At 33.4% G+C, this 20,006-nt stretch overlaps 1 protein-coding gene across 2 annotated transcripts in view; it reads left to right on the top strand.

Moving 5' to 3' along the window:
- The first annotated feature begins 616 nt into the window (after positions 1 to 616).
- Positions 617 to 20,006, top strand: part of LOC6042355 (protein NDNF) — a 29,925-nt gene continuing 10,535 nt past the window's right edge. The window contains exons 1-3 of one of the 2 annotated variants that reach the window (XM_038256407.1): positions 617 to 751; positions 4,262 to 4,789; positions 10,656 to 10,960. In XM_038256407.1, coding sequence (XP_038112335.1) covers positions 10,683 to 10,960 — 278 coding nt within the window. In that variant the 5' untranslated portion in view covers positions 617 to 751; positions 4,262 to 4,789; positions 10,656 to 10,682. Of the gene's footprint in view, positions 860 to 4,261; positions 4,790 to 10,655; positions 10,961 to 20,006 lie in introns of both variants that reach the window. The other variant, XM_038256406.1, reaches the window with a different exon arrangement.

The following is a 20,006-nucleotide window of genomic DNA, read 5'->3' as shown; positions in this document are numbered from 1 at the left end:
ACTATTTTCAAAAAGTCACCTGGATGAAAACGGTGCTATCAAAATTTAAAATACTTTTCGATTGCAAATTGATTTTACATCGAAAAATGAGTTGAAAAATTTCTGCAATATTTCGATTTTTGAAAAATCAGTATTGATAAAAAAATCATAACTCGCTCAGAGCACAACCTTTCTGAAAATTGGCATTTATGTCCTCTAAAACATATCAAAAAAAAAAAATTAAATAGTGTTTTGCAAATCAAGTTTTAGTGATAAAGTTAAATAAAAATCACCAATTTTTTCGACCCAGTGTAGTCTGTATACCTACAACGCCGAAGACTCGATCGAAAGCAATTTTCAAACATCATTTTTGTATGGACAGCTGCAAAAGTATGGACAAACTAATGATGCAAAATGGCTTCTTTGGGCATACCGAAGGCACCAAAAAAGTTTCAGTCGGATTAAAAAATACAAAAAAAATCGAATGACCGAAATCTGAGAGAACTGCTCTTGGATGTCCCTACTCGTTGATTCTCGTCTTCTTCGACTGAACGACGGTCGGTCGGTAGCGATGTGGTGGCCACCATTCGAGACATATTTATGCTACAGTAGGAATTAGTTTATCTTCGGACGCCGCGCCGGCAAGACGTGAATTGCGACGAGCCCTTCGAGTTGGCTCCAAGCCTTTGTTAAGGTACCACCACCACTTGCGTTAAGGACAAGCTTCGCGGCGAGGTTTTGTTTCGGAGCTGCAAGGATATCCAAGTCGCGGGTAGACGACACGTGGTGACGGTCCACGCATGCATGTGGAGTTAGTCATCCTGCCTTTTGAGCGGGGAACCGTTGCCGACCGCGAGTTCTGGTGAATCAGCTGTGACAGGTTGACCTTTGACGTTGTTGTGTGTCGTCTTGAGAGCGCGTCGGCACGCGTTGAATTTCACGCGCGGGGCGGCGCATAGCCGGCAGTCACCGGTGCAGAAAACAAGGAAAAACATAACATTCGGAAAACCGGCCGGAAAATGCACACGGGGAAAATGCGTGCGAAGAAGATCATGTGCCGTGGCGATGTGAAGTGATGTGCTGTGTGTGTGTGTGGGTTTACGATTCTTCGTAATTAAAATAGATAGCGCGCGGCAAATCGGCTAATCGTGACCGGCTTTCGAATTTTTGGGGGATGTGTGGTCTGTTACGGATTAGGAGAAGCTGATCTGGGTGCAATCATGTTGGCGAATAATTGCCGCAAATCACTTGTCAGGGACGTCAGCTGAGATTTCGTTTTGATGATGGAATATGTTTAATGACAGTTTAAGACTTATTCTAAAAAAAGAGGTGTTTCAAAGAATTTTGATATTGGAATTTTAAAAAGTGAAATTAGAGTTGAACAAAAACAAGCATCGTTCAATTTGATGAAGTTTGTGTTATATGAAGTGTTAATGATTCTCAAGTAATTATTTGCATTTATTAAGAATTTATTAAATTTGTAAATGACATAAATATCAGTTGAAATACCTTTGCACTTATTTTAGGAACATGAGAATGTAAACACCGTAAAAAAACATTGAACATTATTAAACACCTGTTTGTTAAAACTGCTTCTTCAGCTTATGATTTTTGATTGTTAAAGATGTATTTCAAATTTCTAAAACACATGTTAGAATGACACTTTTAAATTATTAGGGGTAGCTTAATCCCTCAACCCTTTAGAATTTGTGGAAATATTGCGAAAAATGATCCATATTGACCAAATATTGACTTTCCAAAAAATCTTGACATTTCACAAACCATTTTTACGATAATTAAATTTTATTAAAAACTTCAATTATTCAAATTTTAATTGGTCATACAAATTTGGTATGACAATTTTCAAAAAAAAATATTTTGGGAAGGCATTTTTGATAGATTTGGTATCTTCGCCAAAGTTGTAGGTAATGTATATTACTGTGCAGGGAATAATGGGTACACTGAAATAAAAAAAAAGTACCAAATTCCTAAATTCTAGAAATTTTGCCACTTTTCCTTATTTAGTAATCGGGTTTTTTGCATAACTTAATAAGGAATTTAGGAATTTGGTACCTTTTTTTATTTCAGTGTACACCAAAATTTCCAGTTGTTTTATTAAACTTTTTCACATCCGAGCAAGTCTCTGAGATTTCGGTCATTCGATTTTTTTTGTATTTTTTAATACGGCCGAAACTTTTTTGGTGCCTTCGGTATGCCCAAAGAAGCCATTTTGCATCATTAGTTTGTCCATATAATTTTCCATACAAATTTGGCAGCTGTCCATACAAAAATGATGTATGAAAATTCAAAAATCTGTATCTTTTGAAGGAATTTTTTTATCGATTTGGTGTCTTCGGCAAAGTTGTAGGTATGGATATGGACTACACTGGAAAAAATGATACAGGGTAAAAAATTTGGGTGATTTTTTATTTAACTTTTTGTCACTAAAACTTGATTTGCAAAAAAAAATATTTTTTTTTTGATATGTTTTAGAGGACATCAAATGCCAACTTTTCAGAAATTTCCAGGTTGTGCAAAAAATCTTTGGGCGAGTTATGAATTTTTGAATCAATACTGATTTTTTTCAAAAAATCGAAAAATTGGTCGCAAAAATTTTTCAACTTCATTTTTCGATATAAAATCTAATTTGCAATCAAAAAGCACTTTGGTGGAATTTTGATAAAGTGCGCTGTTTTCAAGTTTAATCCATTTTTAAGTGACTGTTTTGAAAATAGTCGAAGTTTTTCATTTTTTAAAGAGAGTGCACATGTTTGCCCACCTTTGAAAAAAATATTTTTGAAAAGCTGAGAAAATTCTCTATATTTTGCACTTTTGAACTTTGAACGAAGTCTAACATTTCAAAAGGGCCAAATAATCAATTTACATCGAAAAATGAAGTTGAAAAATTTTAGCGATCAATTTTTCGATTCGAAAGTTTCAGTCGGATTAAAAAATACAAAAATTAAAATTTAAGAAAAAATACCGATTTCGTAGAGAACTGCTCAGTTATAAAAACGGTCTGTTTATCACAATGTCAGAAAATTTTTACCAACATAAATCACGTGTAAAATCCATTTTCAAACAAAAAAACATATTTTGTATGTTTCGAGATGTTTTGCAAAAGCCTTTGAAATACCTTTAAATAAAATATTAAATGTCAAATTGTTTTAAATGGAATAAAGTTATTTGAAAGATCTAAATTTGTGCAGTCTAGCACGATTATCCGAAGCCGCGAATATCCGAAGTTTTGATTCTCCGAAGGTTTGTATGGGATTTCGGATAATCGAATAATGAAAAATATTTTTTTTCCATATTTTGTAACTTCAAATTCGTGTTCTGCGACCCCATTTCAGGGAAATTGTGGTGGTTGATTGCCAATTAAATAAAAAAAAATCTTTTTATCAATATTTCATCACAGCCAATTTGGCCGCCATCTTGGATTTAAAGATTCTTAATCACTTTTGAGTAGTTTAGGGGTCATACTTAAGCTCAACAATCATAAATAAAATAATGACAAAAAAACTGATTTGATTATTTAGAGTATCCGAATTCAAATTTTGCCAGGGCCTTCTGATAATTAAGTCTGGACTGTACAAAAATAAAATAATATTTACCACAATAAAAATGGGAATTAAAAAGGCAAAATATGAAAAAAAAAAAATTGATGAAATTAATACAAAGTTTCGAAATCAATATTTATAGCTTATCATAATTATTTTTCATGGTTTATGCAATTTACTTTTGAAACAAGTTTAAAAGGATTCTGTAAAATACGATCTGTTTATTATTTAATTTAAAACATTGATGTTGTTTATAATAATGTCATAACATTTCATTCAAAATTGTATGCTTTGAACGTGTCTACGAAATAATGAAACACACACACACAAAAATGACTTTGACAATCAAATTGACATTGGATTTTTTCTCCAATTCTAATATTTTTAGTGGAACAGTTCCTCCGAAAAGCATCAACTGTGACACAATTAGGGTATACATAAACAAAATTTTCCTCTGGAAAATTCATGGAACTAGTTTTATTTTCGTACGGTTTTCCACGAATGGATTTATTTTGTCCTCTAGTACTTACTCCAAAAATCAATTTAAAGATAGGATAAGAGTTTTTTTTTTTACAAAATTCAAATAAAGTCACACTGTTACTTGCGAAACATAATTCGTAATTAATCTATATCAAGTACTACACAAATTACGGCCTAAACTATCCTGAACCTTTTCCCAGAGCAGGTCTAGTTTGGTAATTAATCATCATAATTATCCCCAGTTCACTACCAGCGTCTGCAGCTCCGCATTTAACCGAACCATGTAATAGTGGCTGATGTTTGCTGGCATGTGATCAAGACGGAAGAAGAAGACGCAGAGGAAAAACTGTCAAATCCGTCAAATTGTGCTCGCGCCCGCGTTGCAAATGCAAGTGCAGTGTGCGTGTAATAAAACCGACCAGTGCTGCAAAAGCACATGACACTCTGATGAGGATGATGGTGATGTTGGTGAAAACGACGACGATGGAGAGACGGCAGCAGAAGGATTCGCCTAATTTGCGAACGTGCGAACTGCCGACGGCCCGCGAGGAAAACTAAAAGTGTCACACACACACACACACGAAATCGAGGGTAATTTTCTTTGCCGCGGTGCACGACCGATTTGTGTGTGCGATTAATTGTGGAGTGATTAATCGATTCACCGCCGAGGGGACGGAGAAGACGAAGGAGACCGAGACGACGGCGACATTAGTGTGTGGCGGAATTGATTCTCGATTTACACTGCCCTCGGGGAGCATAACGTTAAACAAGTGAGTAAATGTGCGATGCGATCATGCTGCGTAATGTTACGATTAATTGTAGGGTGATTTACTGTACTTTTGAGAAGATGAATAGAATTGTATTTTTTTTGTATTTCTTATTACATCTTGAATATTGGATTATTTAATCAAAGTTATGATTTTATATAAATGAACAGCCAGTTTTTATTTGTTTTGTATTTTTTGCATTATTTTTTTACAGCATTACCGAATGTTCTTACACATGTAAAGTTAAGTGTTTTTTTTTATAATTAATTCAGCGTCTTAACCAAAGTTGTCTGTTTACAAAAGAAATTGTTTTAAACCGAGAATAAAACCTCCGATTTTTTTTTTCATTGCAATTCAAACATATTTTATAAAGCATAGCCCCTGCAAACTACATTTTTAAGAAAAGAAAAAAAGCGACTTCACCGCTTTTGCGGTACTGTACATTAACATTAAAAATTAACTCAAACTTAATATACTTTCAAGCGAACTAAAACATGTTAAAAATTATTAAAAACACAGAGGAATGTATTTTACAATGATTTTAGCTGATTGCACTCAGAATTTACTCAAAATTTTGAAATTTGGTGAAAAATATGTCTTGTCTTGATTTTTTGGGCCGGTTTTCAAGGAGGCAAGAAATTGGAAAATATTTGCAACAGTTTATGATTTTTTATTTTTTTGAAAAACTTGTTTTTCGAAAAAGAAAATTGAAAAGTTATTGAAATTTGTATAAAAAGCGCTGTTTTCGACATAAAAAAAAAACTATTTAAAAAATAGTATCAATTATTTTTTTCTGATTTTTTTTTATTTGTCTTAGAAACATTTGAAATTAAAACTCTGGTTGCTGAGATACATCGAATAAAAGGAAAAGAAACAAAATTGAAATTTACAATTAAAATTTTTAAAGTATGCAACCGTCCATTTTCTAAGGCAAATATCTCAGTCTCAATAGGGACGTGGCGTTACATCGTGCTGCCACCTGGTTTTTTTAAGTGCAAAAGTGGAAAAGTGCTGAGTCATCGTCTAAAAATAGACGGCGTCCTATCTCGCCCAGCAAAATGAAGTCGATAAAGTAGTCGGTTTCGATGAGAAAAAGTGGAAAATGAAGTCTAAAAATAGCGACGCCATCCCCCTATGTCTCAAAAAGGTCTCAAAATAAAATTGATCTCTTTAAAAAAAATATTTTGAATTTGTGACTCTTTTGAAATATATGTCTTGAATTAAAAATTAAAAACTGTAATTTTAAAAATGAAAAACTCATTTAATCCACCTATGTGGTTGGAGCCTTCCTCACTTATTACCAACAATGGCTGATATGTCCCGCCCGTGTGGATCAATCGGACCGCGCGCTGGAGTCACAATCCAGAGGTCGCCGGTTCGAATCCCGCGACGGGCGCTCTAAAATTCTTTGTGTAAATATGGGTATTCGGCGCCGTCGCTCCGTGCCATACTTTCATACACTTAGGAGCCCAGGGCGGCGAAGTCCTTGTAGATAAAAGGAAGACACTAGTGGTTGGTACTAGCAATGGTGGCCGACAGCTATAAAGTCAACTTCGGCTGATATGATGGAATTGTACAACAATTTCATCTATTTTTTCGATCCGGCAACCAAAAAGTACATCAATATCACTTAAATGGACATATCTCGAGACAGGGTTGCCAGATCATCAATGTTTTGGAGTCGTTGGAAAGGTCTTCTGATAACCTAACCAACGCTGGGTCGGATGGTGGATCCGGACATAGTTTACATACATTTAAGTGAGATCCGGCTTCAAAAAAATACATAAATGTCACTTAAGTGGGCATATCTCGAGACAGGGTTGCCAGATCTTCAATGTTTTTGAATCGTTGGAAAGGTCTTTTGATAATCTAATCAACGATGGGTCGGATGATGGACCCGGACATAGTTTACATACATTTAAGTGAGATCCGGATATATGTGAAAACACATTTTTATACAAAACTTTTGAACAACTTATCGAAACTTCAATCTGTATAAAACTCGATCTATGGGACCCTAAACCAAGTCGAATGCAACAGGTTCGGGTCAAATCAGTTCAGCCAGTGCCGAGAAACATGAGCTAGTTTGTTGGTCACATACACACAGACATTTTAAATTTCGGACTACTTTCTAAAATTTAAACATTAAAAGACTGTAGATCAGCAACCCGAAGCACGATAAATTAAGTCTTGAAAAATGTATATTTTTCCATTAAAAATCAAAAAAACAAAATTGCAAGGGTAAACGCCCTTTGTGAAATAGTTTTATATTGCAAAACATTGAACATTTTTGCCTATAATCAGCAAACGGTGCAATTCACCAAAGAATGTGAAGAATTATTCTCGATTGTAATTCTAATTTGTACCTCAAAATAAATTTAAATTTTCAAGCTGAAAAAAATAATAGTGCCATAGCCAAAATTCCAAAATTTATGAGTAGATGTAAAATTAAACTGGCATTTAAAAATGACTTTTTTCAAGAAAATGAAAATTTTCTTGGTAAAGCGCGCCGTTTTTAAATTATGAGTATATGAGGGTGATTTTTTTTTTTTTTTCAAAAAAAGTTCATTTTCAGAAAGATGACAAAAATTTCAGCAGTTTTTTTTTAATTTTTGTTCGGGCTGCTGGTTGCCATAGCCAAGCCATAGTCTAAAGATTTGAATGGAAAAAGTGTTTTAAAGTGTAATTTACACTAGTTCAGATGTTTTGCAATCATTAGTTTTCAAAAAATGTAAGATTTGACGAAAACAAAAAATTTTTAGCCGTACAGTACATCGAAAATTTTAAAAGATTTTTGAATAAACCCAAACATGCTAAAAATGATTCTAAACGCAAGGGAATGCATTTTCAATTCATTGCAGCAAATTGCACTTAAATTTTCGTTGACATTTTGAAGTTTTTTGAACAAAATAATTGTTTTGCCCCCAGATTTTTCAGACCGACTATGAAAGGGGGGAAACAAAAAAAAATTAAAATTTATTAAAATACTTTTTTTCATTTTTGTTTGTAAAATTCATGACTCCTGTACTTCTGTTTTCTGCGCCATCCTAAACTATAAAGTAAAAAAATGTATTTTAGTTTAGTCATAAAATGTAGAATAAAAAAATATAAAGTCATTCAAATAAAAAATTGCGGAATTCCAGAGAACTTATCTGTCAAGGAATGCGAATGATTTTCAAATAGTTTCAATACAAAAACTTGGAAAAAAAGGAAAGGATATTGTGTGGACCCTCTAGTAGAGCCGAAGCATATTTTTCACAATTTTTGAATATTTTAAGCACTTTTTCATAACCCTTTGTACAAAACAAAGAAAACTGAAGTCTTTTGAACAATGTTGACTATTTATTTCATTAGTTTATTTGTTTTTTAGCAGAAAAATAGCAATTTAAAAAAGGTTTTTTTGCCTGTTATGGACCCCCTTTTACTATAGTGGACCCGGGTCCACAATCCGATTATTTTTATACAAAATTTAACCGATATTTGATGTTTTGATGCATGGTGTAGTTCTAATGATAGATATAATGAATAAAAGATGGATTTTGCTCACTTTTCATCATATAAAAATATGTTTTGTTAACAAATTTGGCTTTAAACAACAACAAAAACCTAACAGACATTTAAACACATTTATTTCCGAAAAAGATTAGAGAAAACGTTTCAAACATTTCCCTGTAAACATAAAAATAATTTAAAAAAAGTAATTTTGATGCACATTTTCCATATTATATATGTAATAATGGTTGACCGAAACTAAAGACTAGATTTTTTTACAGTTGCTGATAAAACAACGCATGTTTATTTAAAAAAATGTTTTGTTCTTGATTTATTATTATAAAATATAATTTCAAACTGCAATTACGATGCTTGAGTTAAGTTTAATTGACTATAGTTTTGATTAATTATAATTTTCTACGGTTTCAGCATTTTTGGTACTTTTTTAACATGAAACAGCTAAATTTATACTCACAATGGCAAAAAATTATGCGTTTAGGTTGATAACAACAACCATTTATTGTATGTTTAAGAGAAACTTTTGCTTAAATACACAGTTTTCTTCATTTTTGAAGGTTTAACCCCTTCCCGCCCAGAGCAAAATCGAGATTTTTTACGTTTTTCACTATTACTCGTAATTGGATCGACTAAATTGGATGCAATTTTAATAGTTATAAGCTAACGTTCTTTATAAACTAATTCAGGTTGAACCAGGTTGAAAAAATGCATGGTTGCAGAGAAATTTAATTTAGAATACAAAAATTAGTGGTGCTCTGGAGTAACCATGGGCGTTAGAGGGTTAATCAACAGGGGTCCACTTTTGGAAAAGTTTGGATTTTCGTTGTCCTATATTGGACCCCCCTAATTTTTGCTCGAAAATGAGCAGTTCTTCGCTTTATTTTAGTAAGGTTCCTTAAACTTACATTATTTCGTCTTGCTGAAGTTAAATAATCAGTCAAAAATGATTGGATTGTTAATTCAATCATAAATATAAAAGCAGTTTTGTTGTGAAAATGCTAGTGGCCATGGCTGATTTCAGATGTCGAACTCAAAACACTTGTTTTGGTGAAAAGGACAATTCAATATCAGTCAACATTGATTTAAATGATGCTGAACATGCCAAATAAAAGATTTGTAGACAACAACACGCTTGAAATTGTGATTTTTTCATCAAAAACCCTTCAGAGGGTTCACTATAGGAAAGGGGTCCACTAATGGATAACGTACCCTAGTTGCACTTAACCTGTCGATGAAATATTTCTCTTCACTCCGCAATTCACCTTGGTGGGGAAAGATGTCCTTTTTCACAATGCCAAATATTTGTCTTGCCGTTTTTACCTTTTTTTTGTTCTATGTATGACTTCTGTCCTTGAAAGTTTAAAAAAAGTGGAGCTTTCAAATATTTAAGTCGTAGGTATTCTTATTCAATCAACTGATGCCCTTAGAATTTTTTGCAACAATTTTTTTGGTCGGTTTAACATTTCGATATTTTTTTCTATTTAATATTTGTTTTCTTCAATGGATGCATTTTATGGATCGATGAGTAATTAATCAAAACAAGCCAAAACAAGATCTCGAGTCATACTCAGTTATTAAAATCCGCATCGAATTTTATTTATACACAACCACTCTGCCTGCCTGTTTGGCGTGATATTTCAAACCGACTGGCCCACTAGGCGCCTCCATATCATGTGTGTGGGGACAGTTAGAACCAAGTGCCAGAGCATATAAATGTCGAGCGAGCGCGTGTTTTGTCTTCCTGATTTGATACGGCAAAAAGAAGGGCTCAAATGGATTTTTATTTCTCCCCAAAACATTGGGCCACATGGCACCGAACGATGACGACGCCAAGCGTTTTTGAAATTCAAGTCGAAACAGCCCAAACAAATCGTCAAACGCAAACGCCATTCAAAAAACACGGAAATGTTTTTTTATACAGGGTGTCAAATTTTTGTGTGGCAGCGCCATAAAGGGTTGTACTGTGGCGGCAGTTGAAGCGTCGTTTTTCAGAGCAGATTTGAAGTAAAATGAAAATGGTTGCTGTAGACAAAATATATCGTCAAATCTTTTTAAATAACACTGTTCTCAGTTTCGAGTTTTATTTGATTTTTAATAACTGAGAGTCGCGATCTGAATTTTATTATTTAAATTGTTCCCTCTATCACAACCATTTTTTTGCAAATATTTCCTCGAATGTCACCCGATACACTGGGAAAATATCCGTGGCGCTTTCCGGGGCCACGTGAAACACGCCAGCGCGCACATTTGTTGGCACTTTCCATTCATATTCTTATCAGATCATAGTACTTCCTAGTTGTTGCGGGCCGTCACTCGAGAAGTTCTAAATATCAAATTGTTCTTTTCCGTTTCTTTCCAGCGAAAACAGAAAAAAATCAGCAAAAAAATGAAACGCCAAAGGCTACACGTGGCCATTCTGCTGCCTGTGTTTCTGCTCCTAGCTGCCACCCTGGTCCGAACCTCGGCCAAAACGTTCCAGAATGAAGCCATCGAAAGGCACCAGCACGGTTGTCCCCGGCCGCAGAGGACGCCCCAGTCGGGGGCAGGAGGACGAATTAGCCAGCAGCAGCGGCTGGTAATTGACGAGTGGTCCAACACGGTTCCGGCCACGATTCTGAGCCCCGATAAGCCGGTGCTGATGGTGGCCAGCGAGGTCAGAATGAGGTTAGTAGATGGATTTGGGAATAATCAAGAATAAATAAAAAAAAAGAGTTCAGAATGGTTATGAAATGTATTTCTTTACTTTGTTTTGGTTAGGCTAACAATCTCTTTAGAAGGTGACAATAATTGTAAAACCTACTCACAGCTTAAAAATAGAATCCCTGTAGAATAAAAAAATATTGACAATCTTTTCAAGAATATTTTGATATAATGTTTAAAATGGAGAATTTTTATCACATGTTTTTTTAGCTTTGGACAATCAACTGTAAACTGATTTTTTTTATCAATGACAAAAATTAATTTTAAATTTTAAAATTTTTCAATCTAGCTGAATCTTATTGGGTGCCTTTCGTATGACCAAAGAAGCCATTTTGTATCTTTATTTGTTTCCATACAAATTTGGCAGCTGTCCATACAAAAATAGATTCTGCAAATTCAAAAATCTAAACCTTTTGAAGGAATTATTTGATAGGTATCTTGGGCAAAATTGTAGGTATAAATGAGGACTACACTCAAAAAATCGCAAAAACAATATTTGACTTCTTTTTTTAAATTAAAAATTGAATTTGCAATCAAAAAGATCCTCAGAAAAATTTTGATAAAAATACAGGTTATAACAATTTATAAATAATAATTTTTTTTTAAATTGTCGTGGTTTTTAATCCTTGAACATTTTTGAAAAAAAAAAATACATTTACATTTTTTGAATTTTGTTTTTATCACTGATATCTCGGGAAATAATGATTGAACTTCAATGATAAAAGAAATAAAAAAATGAAATTTTCTGCTCTTTTCATTTAACACAATTTTAAAAAAGTACAATGAAAAAAAACATGCTAACTTGTCGTACGTGCATTTTGGGCCAAATTTAGTTAAGAGCGCCATTTTGTGCGCTCACAATGCCTCATCTTTTGAACTTCACAGATCCCCAAAATAAGATTTCAATCGTGAGATATTCAATGAAAACCAAAAAAAATTGTCACTATTCATATAAAAGTAGTTTCAATCATGTCTTGTCACTCCCTGAAAATTGATCTAAATGCGACAACTGGCCAAAGGGATTTAAGGTCAGAACGCGTTTGACGCACGTACAAGTTAGACTACCGTAAACATTTGTAATTATAACTCGGGACTCCAGCGACCAACTTCAACCAAACTTCGGGACAATGCACATAATAGTCAGCCAAACAAAACGTGTTTGTTATTGTTTGCCTTTCGTGCTTTCGTTTTTGTTTGAATCGATCAATTGAAAACTATTTAGAAGACATTGCATAATGTTAATTTAAACATATTTAATAATATGAAGCCTTTTTAATTTTTTTTTACAGATTTTGAAAATTTATACAAAGAAATAATATTTAAATAAATTAATTATTTCTTAGCAGATGACACTGTTTTGATGTACACAGAAAATATATAGTAATTTTCATCAGGTTCACATTTTTACACATTTTTTTAAAAATAATATTACTCAAAAGAGATGAAATATTCAGCCAAACAAATTTTCAACCTTCCAAAATTCGACTTCTTTTTTCTATGTATTAAGCACCAATGGAGCACCCGCAGTCGAGCAGTTTTTGACAGTTCGCTCCATAAGAAATACATTGTAGAAAAAAGCAAAAACTGCTCGAATGGAAATGCTCCTTTACTTAGTTATAGTAAAATTGGATCGTAATTTATAATTTGTTTGATTTTTGTAATAAAAATAAGTTGCTAAAAAATGCTGAAAACATTTATTTTGGCCTTTTTTTATTTTTCATTTATGAGAGAAGAAAATTTCACAAATGTTGCATTTTTTAAAATTGAAAATGGAACCAGTAGTTACCGAGTTATCGTTCGTTAAAAAATGAGGGCTAATTATTTAACACTTAGAAAAACTCATTTTTACACATTCTTCAACAAAGCCCAAAAAAAGAAAACAGTAGGAAACTCGTGAAAAAAAATCCGGAGTGCTTTTCTTCATGCAATATTTTTCAAGTTGATTTAGCATTGAAAAATTAATTTTAAAGTTTTTATTACCAATTTTCAATTTTTTCTTAAATCATATCTTTTTCCAAAAAAAAAATAATTTCGGTACAAGGATTTTATTTTCCTTTTTCTGAAAAAGTTCATTTTTTCCTTTCTCTGAAAAGTCTTAATCATTGCCTACAACTTTGGCGAAAACCAGTGTTCCCACGAGCCTAAGCCGTCGGCTAGGCTAGGTTCATTTTTCTGGTTCAGGTTCACACCACACGTCGGCAAGCATCGTCGGCTCAGGCTCACCGAGTGCCGTGAGCCATGGTTCATTTGGTTCAAACCAGGCGAGGCTAGCCAAAATGAACCATTGGCTTGAACTAGGCTTGAACCTGGCTTGAACCTGATCAAAGAATGTTAGGCTAAACGGCAAGCTTTGTTACACCGTGACACTGTTTAACTCTAAATCTACACCGTAACATTGTTACACCGTAATATGGTTACACCGTAACATTGTTACACCGTAACATTCGTTACATCGTAGTATGATTACAGTGTAACATTGTTACACCACAACATTCATTACTCCGTAACAGTGTTACACCGTAACATTGTTACACCGTAACAGTCTTACACCGTAATGTGTAATGAATGTCACGGTGTAATGAATGCTACGATGCAACGAATGTTGCGGTGCAACAATGTTACGGTGTAACCAAACTACGGTGTAACGAATGTTGTGGTTTAACAATGTTACGGTGTAATCATACTACGGTGAAACGAATGTTACGGTGTAACGAATTTTGCGGTGTAACGATGTTACGGTGTAACCATACTACGGTGTAACAATGTTACGGTGTAATGAATGTTGCGGTGTTACAATGTTACGGTGTAATGAATGTTGCGGTGTAACAATGTTACGGTGTAACGAAGTTACGGTGTAATCATACTACGGTGTAACGAATGTTACGGTGTAACGAATGTAACAGTGTAACGAATGTTGTGGTGTAGCAATGTTACGGTGTAATGAATGTTACATTGTAACATTGTTACACAATAATATTTGTTACACAGTAGCATTATTGCTATGGTTTTCATTAGCCTGGTTAGCGTGGCTTAAGCCATGGTTCATGGTTCACTGAACCAGGATTGAACCACAAAGAGAGGTTTAAGCCGAAACAAGTTTATAGGTGAACCTAGCCTAACCGGTTCATTTGGGAACTCTGGCGAAGACACCAGAAAATCGTAGCTTGTGTGCTATCTTGTGACACGTCCTTTTTTTTACAACAGACGTGTCACAAGACCAGCCCGAAATATTGAAAATTTTGAAAAAAGGAAACGCATGGACAAAGTTTCATCCAAATAAAAAAAAACAAAGAGAAGTCGATTTGCAAAAATGTTTTTGCTATTCCGTCGTTAAACTACTTACTTTTCTTGTCATTTTAGAACGACGAAAAGCCTGCTTTTCTGTACCAAAAATAACAGAATCGAATAGTAACCCTTTTCAAAACAAATGCAGAAAAGTTCCACTTTTCAGCACTGAAATGAAAGCTGAAAAGTTGAACTTTTCAGTACTTTTTGGGGAAAGTTATACTATTATTTTTTTTTGATTTAAACGATTCATTGACTCAATGCATGGACATTTGTCCTTTAATTCTGTACAAAGGGTGTTTTTCGGAATAGCAATAAAAGTTTTATGTCGTAGGGGAGAGTGGGGAGACTTGATCCCCTTTTTTTGTATCGCACATAACTCTGTCAATTACTCACAAAACTATGATCTTTTTGCATGAATTGAAAGCTTAAACATTCATGTATGTTTGCCTAATAAGGATATATCATCAGATAAACTTTTCGAATCTAGCCAAGCGTTTTAAAAAAATATTTTAAACCGGCATTTTTAAAATGTTAGGGGTAACTTGATCCCCCTTTCAACGTTTTGAAAAAAACTTAAGCAAAATGTTTCTGATTTATGCAAACTTTAAATTTTCTATTAGTTACAGCAATTTCACATAAAACCTGTACGTTTTTGTTCAAAATTTAACAAGTTTAGTATGTAAAATATATAAAAACTTAAAATATTATTTTTTAGATCAAAATTAAGCATGTTTACAAAAGCTGGAAATTTTTGTTTACAAAACTTTTGAAAAAAGGTTCAAACTGCAGTGAGTTATGTACAACTATACTAAAGGAAACTATGTATGAAATCCCAGCCCAATTAATTAATCTTGAGGCTGATTCCAGTGACTGCAAAAATGCAGGGATCAAGTCTCCCTAAACGCACTTTTTTAAACAATTGATTGTAAAAATAGTATGACGATAAATTTAACATCAAATGCGTAGGGGTTTTGAAGTTGATAAGTTTATCAAACAATTCATATAAAAACAATATTTTTTTGAATATTTTTTTAGTGTTTTTTATGCATATCACAAAAAGAAAAAAAGATCTCTTGGAAGTTTTTTGCAGCTCGTTTTAGAAAAATGTGTGTAACTCAATCTAAACATTTTTAAATTTTTTTCTTTGTTTTCTACAATGAGTTTTAGTTAATTTCGCACAACTTTCTAGAACAAAGCTAATTGTTTTACCCACATGCTGACGAGATACAGGCTTGGGATCAAGTGTCCCCGGGGATCAAGTCTCCCCACTCTCCCCTATTTATCCAACTCGGTGAACCTCGTTGGATAAATCTGCGACTCGTGCTGTAAACATCCACTTTTTGCAACTTGTTGCATAAACTGCTATTTCATTTCTTTCCATAAAGTGCCATGAATGAAGGCAAAAACATAGAACAGCAAATGTGATCATAAGTTTCCAAAGTGTTAAAAGCAATCAATTGAGATAAAGTTCCACGATCTCATCATCGTCCATCGTTCATTACGTCACCAGACAACAAATTCCCAAGAAACGGATTCCCACTACCGTTAGAGGGTGGTACACGCCAGAGAGAGGTCCGAGTCCTGTTACAATTATTTCAGAAAAAAATACTTTTACGACCACTCACTACCCGCGCGTTCAAAACGTGCCGATCTTTGCGTTCCACTCATTTCATGAAGTCGATGATGCTTCCGCGCGCGACTTTTGGCCATTGAATTTATTTGTTTTGTAATTTTATCGCGACTTTATTGTTCTCCATCAGTCGTTGTTCCACCAGCAGCGGTGGCAGAAAAGTTCTCATCGATTTTTGAGAAAGTTTTGGCTGAGCTCTCGAAGTAAGTAATAATAATCACACAAAAATATAACAAGCGAATCGTGACACTTGGAACAAGTCGATTCAATCCTGGAATGACATTATTTATTACCACCAGAAGTGGCAGTTCAGACAGTTCACTTTGGAGTAGCGGCAAGTTCACAAACGATTTCGGTTAGAGGTGATGAGGGCTCCTCGTATACAAGCAGAATAGTGAGCACACCGCACCAATCGGGAGAGAAATTGAAGATTCATTGACTGAGGGATCCGCTCGATATCTGGGTCAGGCATAAAACTACAAACATCGAGTGCAAGATTTTCATCATAAATAAAAAAACATCGACCAAAGCCACACCACAAGTGTGTTCCCACGAGAGCAGTAAATCAAATGAGAAAACGTAAATACAGTCAATTAATTGATGAAAATATCACGATTTCTGCCACGGCGGCGCTTGAGGATGACCCTTGCTCCTTAATCGGTACCGGAGAGGAGTGAGAAAAAAAAACTCCGTTGGCTCTAACTGTTAGTTCATTTCAAACGACTCAATTCACGATTTGACAGTTTGGGCCTTCCTGTTTACGTTCTGGACGTGCTCGCAGATCGATTGTCGCATTCAATTACCTTTTTTGCTGTTTCCCTCTTGGTGAGGAGTTTTTCAGATATTTTCTGCTGTTTGCACGCATAGATTCAATTTCCTAGAAGCGCTGGCAAGTTCTGTAATGGTGCGAGAAATTTGCATACTACCGTGAGCTGGAGCTTTCTTGGCAAGCTATTTATTTATGTATGATATTCCCACAGTTATAAGGAACACTACTTTTTCAATTGCAAATGAGCAAATAATATTCACAAATAAGTTTGTTATTAAAAAAAAAGATTTAAAAAACAGTTCAGAATAAAACAGATGATGTTATTGAAAATATTTTCTGTTCTTTCTGACTTAATTTGTTCCCTTATAAACCTGCTGAAAATGAAGAATTTTTAAGCAAATGTCCTCAATCAATAACATTATTTTTGCAATTCCGTCGTGAAACTACTTACTTTTCCTGTCATTCTTGAACGACGAAATAGCCTACTTTTCTGTACCAAAAATAACAGAATCGAATAGCAACACTTTTCAAAATAAATGCTGAAAAGTTCTACTTTTCAGCACTCAAATGGGTGCTGAAAAGTTGAACTTTTCAGCACTTGTTTTGAAAAGTAACACTTTTGAACATTTTTTTGATTTAAACGATTTATTGACAAAATACATGAAAATTTGACATAAAATTTCACTCAGTGTGTGTTTTTTGGAATCGCAAAAAATGTTGTATGGAACTCGTTGCAAAACTTGATTTTTTCAGCACTCTTCGTATTTATCCAACTCGGCGAACCTCGTTGGATAAATGTACGACTCGTGCTGAAAAAATCCTCTTTTTGCAACTTGTTGCATAAACTACTATTTCGGGCTTGTTTTCAAATGGACAAAAGAGTCATAAAAACTCAATTTCGTTTTGTTTCAAAGCTTTTTTGTCATTCTTTGAAAATTAATCCGATTTTATTTTCATTTATATTCTTAACTTTTCTATTAAATCTGAAAGGAGGTCTTTATATTCTAAAAAAACATAAACAATTTTAGTTTGAACCAGGTACTCCAACAAAGAAATCACTATCTTGAAGGTTCTTAAAAATACCAAAACCCTCTGGACGGGCTTTTTTCCTAAAAGTTTGCCCAAAATATTTTTGATGAATAATTTTTAAATCTTCAAAAGCATTGAAAAGTAAAAAAAAAATTTTTTGTTAAAATTTTGGGATTGATGACTGTATTTGTTTTATGTGACTTTGACAACGCTTTGAAAAAAAAGTGGTTTCTTGGGTCAAGTTTGGCTGTATTTTTAACTTGTATCCCTTTCTTTAAGTATCAAAATAAGTATGCAGAATGTTTTGTAATGGGTTTTAACACACTCTGTTTCCACTTTAAAAAAAATTATATTAATTTAAATAAAAACGTGAAAAAGCAAGAGAAAAAAATAAGAAACACATTAATCAAAAATTACTACTTTTCTTTGTTTATTCTATCGTTTATCCATACAAGTCATTTTACAATTTTCGGGGCTGGCCATACAAAATGAGAATTTCCGATCGATTTGGTGGCCTCGGTAAAGCTATAGGCTATGATTGGAACTTTTCAGTCGAAAAAAGTTGGTACAGAAAAAAATCTTCTCAACTTTTATTTAACTTTAATCACCAAAAATTTGAATTCCCAATATACATATTTTTGCAATTCCATCGATTTCTTTTAAAAATGTAATACTTTTCAACATGGTTTTGATTTCCACGGTGGATTGACACGGTCATTTGACTTAAAATTCAATTCAAAATTGTTTTTCGGTATTGCAAAAAAAAAGTTGTATGGAACTCGTCGCAAAACTCGGTGAACTTCGTTGGAAAAATATACGACTCGTGCTGAAAAAACTTTTTCTTTTCGCAATTAGTTACATAAACTGCTATTTTAATTCTCGATTTTTTTTTCCTATATGGGGACTGAAAAAGACATCTTCTGAGCCATGTAGTTTTTTGTTTCTTTTAATAGTGTTTTTTGGAAAATGTCAAAATCAAAATCAAATTTGCAATCGAAAATATTCTGTTTTTTTTTATAAAATGTCCCGTTCTCAAGTTTGCATATTTGTTTCCTAGTTTTTTTTTCGTTTTATTGAATTTTAAAATGCTCAAAATTGTCAAAATTGTCAAAATTGACAAAATTGTCAAAATTGTCAAAATTGACAAAATTGTCAAAATTGTCAAAATTGTCAAAATTGTCAACATTGTCAAAATTGTCAAAATTGTCAAAATTGTCAAAATTGTCAAAATTGTCAAAATTGTCAAAATTGTCAAAATTGTCAAAATTGTCAAAATTGTCAAAATTGTCAAAATTGTCAAAATTGTCAAAATTGTCAAAATTGTCAAAATTGTCAAAATTGTCAAAATTGTCGAAATTGTCAAAATTGTCAAAATTGTCAAAATTGTCAAAATTGTCAAAATTGTCAAAATTGTCAAAATTGTCAAAATTGTCAAAATTGTCAAAATTGTCAAAATTGTCAAAATTGTCAAAATTGTCAAAATTGTCAAAATTGTCAAAATTGTCAAAATTGTCAAAATTGTCAAAATTGTCAAAATTGTCAAAATTGTCAAAATTGTCAAAATTGTCAAAATTGTCAAAATTGTCAAAATTGTCAAAATTGTCAAAATTGTCAAAATTGTCAAAATTGTCAAAATTGTCAAAATTGTCAAAATTGTCAAAATTGTCAAAATTGTCAAAATTGCCAAAATTATCAAAATTTTCAAAATTGTCAAAAATTGGCATTTTACTAAAATTATGCAATATCTTGAATAAACTTACGAAACTAAATTGACAGCTAAGCGTTATTAATAAAGTATTTTTATTGTAGTCAGTGAAAGTCATTTTTGCAGTATTTCAAAACATTTTGAAGCCAAATCCAAAGATAAATCTTCTTCCAACCAACGGTGTGACTATTTGCCTTTTTCCAACCACAGATCGTTACTGCCTTGGACTGCTGGTGGCAGTGACACGTGGCCACACAACAATATAATTTACATGCTATGGCCAGTAGCTGGACGGAAGCGCAGGACTCCATTTGACAGCATGGAAAGTCATTTTCCGTTCCCTGATTAGCATGTCAAACAAATTTGCGTTTGCCGTACTGCAGCAGTGCCATTTGACTGTGTTGAATGGTGACTGTGAATGTTTTTAACTTTGTATTTTTTTTGGAGACAAGAATTTGTAAATCAAAATTTCATAATTTAGCAAATCCATGATCAAACACTTCTTATAAAAAAAATTTAAAAAAATATAAGGGAATATCAAATTACAACGTTGGCGCCTTCCAAAGTGTCCCTGGACTTGCAGAACAAA

Source organism: Culex quinquefasciatus, chromosome 2 (genome assembly GCF_015732765.1).
Source record: "Culex quinquefasciatus strain JHB chromosome 2, VPISU_Cqui_1.0_pri_paternal, whole genome shotgun sequence".
In the NCBI taxonomy this organism is placed as follows: Eukaryota; Metazoa; Arthropoda; class Insecta; order Diptera; family Culicidae; genus Culex; species Culex quinquefasciatus.
The sequence above is the reverse complement of the archived record's forward strand: the minus strand, read 5'-3'. Positions and strand labels throughout refer to the sequence as shown.